We start from the raw sequence: 8,863 nt of genomic DNA on the forward strand, positions 1-8,863 counted from the left end.
AGCAAGAAGGCTCCAGAACTAGATCAGACAGAGAGCGTATGCATACTTAATAAATAGAAGTCTCTGGAAGTCTCTCACGGCTACGTTCTATGCTGTTCTAGTTCTACTTTTTCTGCGCGTCTTGTTGACGTAAAACAAAACTATTAAAAAAAACAAGCTTATGTAATTTTCCATTTTTTTGCCAGTTATAATATTGCGTAGAGAAATTGTTATAATTTAGAACATATTTTTACTCAAAGTAAATGATGTTAGATTGCAACGTGAAAATGTGTCGGTTCATCGGAGGCGTTTAGTCGCTCGCTGATGACGTAATACATTTGACATTGGCATGGATCTGGCTAAATGGGTAACTAGCGTCGTTTGATACTTTAAACTTAAAGTAATGTAATGTAACTGTTCGTGTATTCATGCAGTTTTAGGCACGACAATCATATAAACATAAATATATAAATATTGTATCCTTTGTAAGCTCGTGCCTGGCCTCCTTTTGAAGTTAGTTAATGCTAGCGGTAGCATTAGCTGCTAACTGTTGCTATTTTTTTCTGTAGCGGTGACAGGATTTGCTGCTATGGCTCTCTCCCGGTGTTCAAGATCCTTCTCGGGGCTCTTCTTTAAGACGCCGTCAACCATTTTCCAAAGAACATTTAGGTAAGTAAATGTTAAAGGCTGAAAAAGAAAACTATAGATTTATAAAACAGCTTGGATTATGATGAAAGGAAGGATCACTAGTGCATTTATCCAGACTGCAATTGAAGACCCTGGGGTCACCTATTATTTGTTTTTCTACTAAAAATCATATCACCTGGAGGAGCTGAAAGGTCCTCACAGCAAAATATAAAATCAAACACATAAAATGTTCTGAACTATCTCAAATGATGCAGTTTGAAAGTGTTAACTCCAGTAGTTTTCCAAGATATGTTGACATGCAATTCTGAGATGCAGGTACGCACTCTATGTAAACAAAGCATTTAGCTGAATCCTCTGAAAACAACGTGAAAGCTTGAGTCTTGTAACTGACCAACATACCTGGCAGTAGTCTCTGCAGGTAAACAAATACGGCAAAAATGTAAATCAAAAATATTTGCAAAACCTCTGCTAGACCGGTAAGTTTAATGTTTGACCTATTTTCCCTCCCTTCAGCTGCTTCCGTAGGTAAACAAACACGTTGTAGTTGGCATCTGGTCACAAATATTTTCAAATTAAGGGCATCATCATTGACGTAAGAAAAATATTGTTTGAATTAGGTTTAGTACTTTGCATTGCATTTAAGCATCTCTCCTAGGGTGACGTGATCACTTCAAGCAGCCTTTGGAATAAGCTAGCATAAGAAGAATTTTAGCTGTGGTAAATGTTAATTTCTCATGCCACGTTTGCTAAATGAGCTGGTCCCGTAAGAACTAATGAATCATGAGTAATATTCCTGCAAGTTTAAGAATCCTAATTTACTTTTTGTTGTCTCAGTGTATCTGCTGTGGCAGCTGCCATTCAAAAGATGACAAGAGTGCGCGTTGTGGACAACAGCTCTCTTGGAAATACGCCGTATCACCGTCCACCGAGAGTGATCCACGTCTACACCAAGAATGGCGTTGGAAAAGTTGGTGACAAAGTCTTGCTCGCCATTAAAGGGCAGAAGAAAAAAGCTCTCATCGTTGGACACAGAATGCCCGGAGATCGTATGACTCCGCGCTTCGATTCGAACAATGTTGTTCTGATTGAGGAAAATGGCAACCCCACCGGAACCAGGATTAAGATCCCCATACCGTCACGTTTGCGTGGAATGGAGGGAGATTACTCTAAAGTCCTGGCAATTGCAAATTCATTCGTCTAACTGTCATTCATCTGTGCAAGATATGAACTTTTTACACTTATATTGTTTTCAATAAAGCATGTTGCAGTCATTTAATTTTGTCATATTTTGTTTCCAAATATATGTAAAATACAGCCACAATTCAATGAAACTAATTAGGTTAAATGTCAGTAGGAAGAACGGGGAATAAAGGAGCATTTTAGAGTGGCTGAATCTCAGTTTATCAAACTGGTGAACCTTTACGTTTACTGATTTTCAGTTTTTCTAAAATGCTCTTTTTGTACCGTCCTATAACAACCTTTTGGTTACAAAATGCTCATCCAGCTGTTTCGTACTCGTACCACTTCTGTTGCTCCTATCCCAGCCTTTTTGAAATGTGTTGCTGCCATCAAATTCAAAATCATTCTTTTTTTTTCTTCTAAAGATCGTTAAATTTTGTAGTTTAAACATTTGATACTGTTGTTTTCCCATTGCTGTCTAGGAGATGAGAGGGAGGCGCAACAATAAATGAAGTGCAAAAGTGAACCCTTTAGGGAAAATATTTATTGAAGGCACAACATACATTCACGAGACAAGACTTCTATCTAACAGGCAGGTTTTTAACTGCTGTCAATAAGGCATTTTATATTTTAAAAGTCATGTTATAATTTAAATGACAACTTGCAGCATTAGTCATTAATTTGAGGCAAATGCATAGTTAGCTTCCTTCAACTTAAATTTCAGTGCAAAGTAATAAAAATGTTAGTTCCTTCACTTAAAAAAAAATGACACTGATCTGATTAAACTTGAGTATGAAACAAGTTAACAGTAGTTGGGTCTTTACTGCCATCTTGAGGCGTAAGTTTGAAAATACTTATTTGATACTGATAAGATGTTAAACTTAAAAATACTATGATTAAGAGGCACGATAAGACACCTTAAAAGCTTGTAGTGATAATAAAGTGTTAATAATTTATATTAATTTACATTAAGAATAATAGCAAACTAAAAATTTGACATTTGAACTTGTGATGCGCATCCCAACTTTTTTTTGTCATGCACATACACATGCTTTTTTTTTTAAACTGTGATGACAGATGTATGTCACAGTGATGTTTGTTTTCTTTTCATGAGTTTGCATAGCTTTTAAAATGTGGTCATGATATTACGTTCAGTTGCGATGAGATGGGAGTGGACCAAAAAATAAAATAATAAAAATAAAAGTGGTTTTCAGAAGCCTTTAAAATCCTCCCGCTGAGACAGGCCTTCTCAGCCACACATGGTCAGGTAAAGCCACTGATTGAAAAGGAGGAATAAAGTTAGACAAAAGGAAAACAAAAGAAACAAAATAGTTTACTGAATACGTCGCTCACCTCTGTGAGACTCATCTCAGCCACTCCTGAGCCCTCTTTGTCAAACTGCTGGAAAGATCCTGTGAAATCCAAATTAAAGGTTGTGTTGCAAAGCTTACCATGCTATAACATTAATATATTTTAACACAAATAGGAGAATTACTCACTAAACATGGCTTCAAGCTTGACCAAGCAGCAGATGAAGTTATCAAAGTCAATCATTTCGTTCTCTGCGTACCGAGCCACCAGAATCTGGTTCAGTTTGTTATTCAGTTTAAAGCCTAAACAGGGACACGAGGGAAGTTTAAAACCAGGCATCGGGTTTTCATGCTGCCTTTAATAACGTCAGCATGGTGCGAATAGATATTATACCTGCTGCCTCCACAGCAAGTCGCATCTCGTATGAGCTCATCGCCCCTGACTTATCCAGATCAAACTCCCTGAAAATACCCTGATAAAAAACGGAGATGGAAATATTAGAACTGGAAATATTAAGAGTTTAGGATTGTGTGCTGTTACACAGTTCTTACCAGCCACTTTCGGATCTTGTTCCAGAGGATCTGAAACTCCACCAGTCCTAAACGGGCACTGCCGTCTTTCTGGCGGACAGTGTGTCAAGGGATCAAACTGCACGTTTACACAATCAGAGTGCTGTGATGTCTCTAAAACCCATCAGCATATAGGAAGCTTTTTGGTTTATTTATGTGTGACAAATAAAGATACATCCATCAGGTTGATCATTGTCCTACACGACTCCGTACTGAAGCCATCAGTCTTTAGGTCTTTGTCTAAAACATAAAAATATGAATATTAGTCTGACGAACAAAAACTCAGGCCTGTGAAGTTCAAGAAATGGATGAGAATCAAATAAACCAACAAAAACAAAAATATTCCTACTAACAAGCAAACTCTTTAGCAGCTTAGGAGTGTATTAAAAACAAACAAAAAAAACTCACGCCTGGAGACAACTCTGTTTAGAATCGTCCTGAGCTCGTGAATGGAAATCTCCATGTCCTGCAAAAAACACGGAAGGTACGCAAATTAGTTTCATTCTATTTAAAAATATAATTATGTTCCATAGGGCAATAACTAGGACCTAAAAAACCTTCAACACCAATTAAATGACATACAATTATTTGCATATTTAGAATCTCTAATAAACAAAAACAAAAGAATATTAAAGGCCTAACATTCCTTCAATGAATGCATATCACCCGCAGCCGTTGCATGCAGGTGATATGGACCCGTTTACATGGAACTGATGTTTTAAAGAAGATTCACACCAAATTTAGCTTTATATCTGTAAAATTGTCTGAGTCGTAGCTATTTTTGTGCTGGCTAAGTTTGATCAGCTGTAACATCAATCTTTAACTGGGTTGGCTCCAAAAGGTAATCAGCTGTAGATGTACATCTAATGATTACTTTCTGGGAGTACCAATAAAATCCACTGAGGGCTTCGTGAGACATTTTCCTAACGCTACAGACAAGCGAGCACACAAACACAGACACACAAAAACATCAAAGTTTCCCCTTGGGTGGCGGCTGATAAAGAAAAAAGAAAACCAAGAGACCTACCTCTCCTGCTAGTTGAGCAAACAAAGTTTTAAAGGAGTCATCAATGTCATCCTCTGTTATTTCCTCCTGCAGAACAACAGCATAAAGGCAGCGCTTTAAATCTGAAACTTGGACACTTGATGCGATTCATACTGAAGACTAAAATTTCATGGGGTACAGATGCACACCTCCTCTCCAAAGTCAGCAGATACTTCATCATCCAGTTCTCTGAAATAAAACAACACTAATATAAGATTTATGTATGAAACAGAGTAAAGAAAACGTGACAAACAGCTTGTAGAAACACGTACTCCGTCTCCGACTGCTTCTCAGTGAAAACCCTGAGGACAAAGTCAGCCTCCTTGCCGGGCTCGAAGGTGGAGGGCACGATGAGGTATTCTCCAGGGGGCAGGCGCAGTCGTGTGCTCACCTCCCGCAGGTTAATGAAGGTCTCCGAACGAGCGCACGACGAATGACCCAAGAAGAAGTTCTTCTTCAGATGGACATTCTGGCAACCTCTGTACTGAGGGCAGCAGGAAAACAGAGATTCATTCATTCATTCAGGATGGCATGAGCGTCAATACCAACCATTTATTGTTAAGACGGTGAGAATGTGAAGAGGACTGCAAACTGGAAAGGAGAGAAAATGCTCCCAACTTGTTAATTTTTTTATATTTTCTTAGAAGCCACCAAACTGGTACCTACAAACAAACTGCATCCCGATCACTCAGGCTCGTATTACTTACACTGAAGGAACCAATCATCAGATTCACCAGCCTGTCACTGAATGTTGATTTTAGTTTTCTCTCCAACATGTATGTAGGATCAACAGAAGAATAACAACCTGTCAGGGCACAACAGCGTCTTAACAGTTCAACACCTTTTGTGTGCACTCGTCAGGATGTTTTTCTTTTTGTTGTTCATTTTTGACACTGTATCAGCTTTAGACGCAGACTCAAAACTCATTTATTATTTAAACAGGAGTTAATGTCCTGTCAAAGCTCTAAATCAGTGTACAAAAGCATGCATGGTGTGTCATCTGCTGTGAACATTGTTGTGTTGTTGGTACACCTCCTGGTTTAATTTATTATTATTATTTTTAAATCTTTGAACATGATTTATCTTGTTGACAAGCCTGCAAAGTGCTAATATGACTACAAAAAATGTGTATTTGAAAAAGCATCAAGTCTGCATTTATCTATTTGTCTGTAATTGCCTGTAAAGGATCAATAATGTACCCATCATCAATTATTCAAAGTTGTTGAGAACTATTTCTATTTAAAACAAAACAAAACAATCATTTATCAAAAGCAGCTCTTACTTGCAGCAACAATAAATTAGCAAAAATCAGCAAGTTTAGAAAGTTGTTCTGTGGGTCACAATCATCAAAACTCCATTTTAAACAGTGGTAAAAACTCAAGTTCTGCTTACCTCTTCTGGTATCTGCAAAGAATAAGAGAAAAATGTTAATAAATGACATTAGGCAACACAAACATGTATAAACTCTAAAATGGAGAAAAAGAGGATTCAGATTTTCCATCTGTGTTCTCACCTCGTAGAGAGCAAAGCCGATCGTGTGCATGTCCTGACCTTGGCGCCGGTATCTGCGGCGGTCCTTCTGCATGAGGGCTACCAGAAAACTGCACGCCACCTCGTCGTCCTCGGGGTCATCATCCTCTTCCAGCAGCGTGATCTTATACTGAGGGTTTATCCAAAACGTGTCTACACAAAGCAGTGTACAGATAACACGCCTGTTTTGTAAAACACGAGTCAAAATGCCTGTTAGCCGTGTCTGTGTGATCTGAACTCACTGGGATGGTTCCTGCAGCCGCCGGCGGTGCTGCCTCTCCTCCACGTCCCAAAGAACTTTATGGTGTTCCAGTGGCTGAGGTTGTCATCGCTCAGAACGTCCGGAGTCAAGTTACAGATCTCCAGTCGAGAAAACTGCCTCAAGAAATCACTGAAAGACATCCTGGAAGATGGAAGCAAAATTTGATGGTAATCAATTAGAAGATGTGCTTTTTTTCCCCTTTTAAAAACAGGCTTATTTTCATTGTAAAGTCCAGAACATAAACCCGAGGGGTTCAAAAAAACATTGTCTGCCCTCTCCTTTCAGCAACAGGTGATAAAAATGAGATTTATGGGTGCTAACTGGCAGATTCAGGTTTTTACAAAAAGTGTATTGTTACTTTATCTTCCTGCTGTATGCAAACAGACACAGGAGCGGTAATAATCCCCTTTAGGCGTTTCTCACCAAAACTCCCCGTCTTCCATGTTAAGGTGCGAGTCTTCTCGTTCTGAAGGGTCGATCTCGTCCCATTCGTGGGAACTATGAATGACAAAGCGCAGGTGAGATAATCCTTTTGTAAACTACTGAAAGAACAGTCTTAAGTAAAGAAACACACTCACCTGTCACTCCAGGCACCAGTCCACTCCACCTGTCCCCAAGGGTTACGTATTCGGATGAGGCGCACCATGTCGCCGCGGTAATCAACCTACGACACGACACAGAGACGAGGAATCTTAAACCCCAGCTTTTCGTGCTCTGTGATAACTGAATCACCCAGTGACAGACCTCCTTCAGTCCGGTGACAGAGTAGGCGTGGCCCTTCACAAGCTTCTTAAACGTCACGGCCTCCATGTCGAAGGCACTGGTGATCTGCATCAATGTCAAACAAGGATTTACTGCGTTGAGTGCAGCACTTGTGATAGAAATGAAGTTGTTTTCTTTTAATGTAACAGGCCTGCTCAAGTGGGGCTTTTATTTTCAGCACTTACGTCAATAGAGCAGCCCAGCAGGGAGCCTCTCTCCAAGGCTTTGCTGATTATCCTGTAGAGGTCTCGAGGAGCCTTGCACAGCTCGTACATCTCAGACACACCACCCGTGAAGTCCTCAAAGCCTTCAGTGGTGCTTCCTCCGGACAGAGCCTCATAGGAGCCATTAAGCCTGAGAGCACATAAAGAATGCACTTACCGCTGATTGCTTTACAGCACTTCATAATGAATAAAATGTAGGCTGAACGATGCAGCAGCTAGACGGGCGATTTGAAAACCCACTTGGCGTAAGCCTTCTCCAGCAGCGCGCTCCAGAACTCATTGCCCTCAGCTGAATGGACAAACATGAGCTCCCCGTCTTTGACAGGCAGTCGATCATCGATCACAACATCTACCCACTCGCCGAACTGCCAGAACTGCAACGCACAGCAGGAATCATAAGTACCGCTGATGTAATTTGCTTAAAAGAAGGTGGGGGGGCTGATACGGGAGAAAGTAAAGAACCTGAAAGTGGAAGATTCCAGCATAATCATCCTGGAAGGACTGGCCGTGTGGAACAACCCGATGAAGGAGCCTCTCGTTCAGGGTCAAAGAGGCGATGGCTGCCAACAGCCAGCAGTCACCTGCAGGTGGGAGACAGTGCTCAGGAACCCCCATAAAACTTTGTTTCCACTGGTTTTTACGAGAAATTTAAAATAAGGCCTTACCAAGAGCTCCCTGACAGATATCCGTCCTGGTGGCACCACCCACAATAAACTGAGGGTCATCTGCCAGCTCCTGCAGAGAAATGTCCAACTCTGAGTGACGAATAATCACAACAAACAGACAGACAAACTTCAAAAATGTCTCCATTCTACTAATTCTGACCTCAACTTTGCTGTGGTAGTAGCTGAGACTGACCTGCAACACACATTCTGAGCGCTAACAGACGGCACAAGATCTGTTAGCAAAAAATCTTGTTAACTACTGGATGGAGTTTAATGAAACTTTCAGGAAATAATCATTGGATGCACCTCTAGAACTAATTAACTTTTGAGGCCAACCCAATTAAAAATGGCTGCACAGCCAGAAAACCCCAAAATGGCTAAGATTCAGTTAATTTTACAGATATTAAGCAAGAATTTGATGTAATAGATGTAATTTGATGTAAAGAGTCATTCTCAACACATATTTTGAGCGTGACAGATTGTGCATGTGCATGAAGTTAATTTCAAGGTTTGACCAAAAGCAGCTGTAACACTGTCACTTACAGGTGCTGGTCATAAAATTAGAATATCATAAAAAAGTAGATTGATTTCAGTAATTCCATTTAAAAAGTGAAACTTGTATATTATATTCATACATTACATACAAACTCATATATTTCAAATGTTTATTTCGTTTAATTTTGATGATT

At 39.8% G+C, this 8,863-nt stretch overlaps 2 protein-coding genes across 2 annotated transcripts in view; one reads left to right on the forward strand and one right to left on the reverse strand.

The window, feature by feature from the left end:
- The first annotated feature begins 170 nt into the window (after positions 1–170).
- Positions 171–1,903, forward strand: mrpl14 (mitochondrial ribosomal protein L14). The gene is made up of 3 exons (XM_017412981.3): positions 171–346; positions 549–648; positions 1,462–1,903. The coding sequence occupies exons 1-3, from the start codon at positions 343–345 to the stop codon at positions 1,826–1,828; spliced, it is 471 nt and encodes a 156-aa protein (XP_017268470.1). The 5' UTR covers positions 171–342; the 3' UTR covers positions 1,829–1,903.
- A 425-nt stretch (positions 1,904–2,328) lies between these two features.
- The window catches only part of capn1a (calpain 1, (mu/I) large subunit a), a 10,539-nt gene continuing 4,004 nt past the window's right edge, over positions 2,329–8,863 (reverse strand). The window contains exons 3-22 of the mRNA XM_017412978.3: positions 8,175–8,244; positions 7,972–8,090; positions 7,750–7,883; positions 7,471–7,639; positions 7,268–7,351; positions 7,102–7,187; positions 6,947–7,021; positions 6,504–6,664; positions 6,245–6,414; positions 6,124–6,135; positions 5,004–5,215; positions 4,881–4,920; positions 4,714–4,779; positions 4,095–4,152; positions 3,862–3,926; positions 3,669–3,737; positions 3,511–3,589; positions 3,306–3,419; positions 3,160–3,218; positions 2,329–3,082 (exon numbers count right to left, since the gene is read on the reverse strand). Coding sequence (XP_017268467.1) covers positions 3,056–3,082; positions 3,160–3,218; positions 3,306–3,419; positions 3,511–3,589; positions 3,669–3,737; positions 3,862–3,926; positions 4,095–4,152; positions 4,714–4,779; positions 4,881–4,920; positions 5,004–5,215; positions 6,124–6,135; positions 6,245–6,414; positions 6,504–6,664; positions 6,947–7,021; positions 7,102–7,187; positions 7,268–7,351; positions 7,471–7,639; positions 7,750–7,883; positions 7,972–8,090; positions 8,175–8,244 — 1,869 coding nt within the window. The 3' untranslated portion in view covers positions 2,329–3,055. The remainder of the gene's footprint in view (positions 3,083–3,159; positions 3,219–3,305; positions 3,420–3,510; positions 3,590–3,668; positions 3,738–3,861; positions 3,927–4,094; positions 4,153–4,713; positions 4,780–4,880; positions 4,921–5,003; positions 5,216–6,123; positions 6,136–6,244; positions 6,415–6,503; positions 6,665–6,946; positions 7,022–7,101; positions 7,188–7,267; positions 7,352–7,470; positions 7,640–7,749; positions 7,884–7,971; positions 8,091–8,174; positions 8,245–8,863) is intronic.

This window comes from Kryptolebias marmoratus, linkage group LG22 (genome assembly GCF_001649575.2).
Source record: "Kryptolebias marmoratus isolate JLee-2015 linkage group LG22, ASM164957v2, whole genome shotgun sequence".
NCBI lineage: Eukaryota > Metazoa > Chordata > Actinopteri > Cyprinodontiformes > Rivulidae > Kryptolebias > Kryptolebias marmoratus.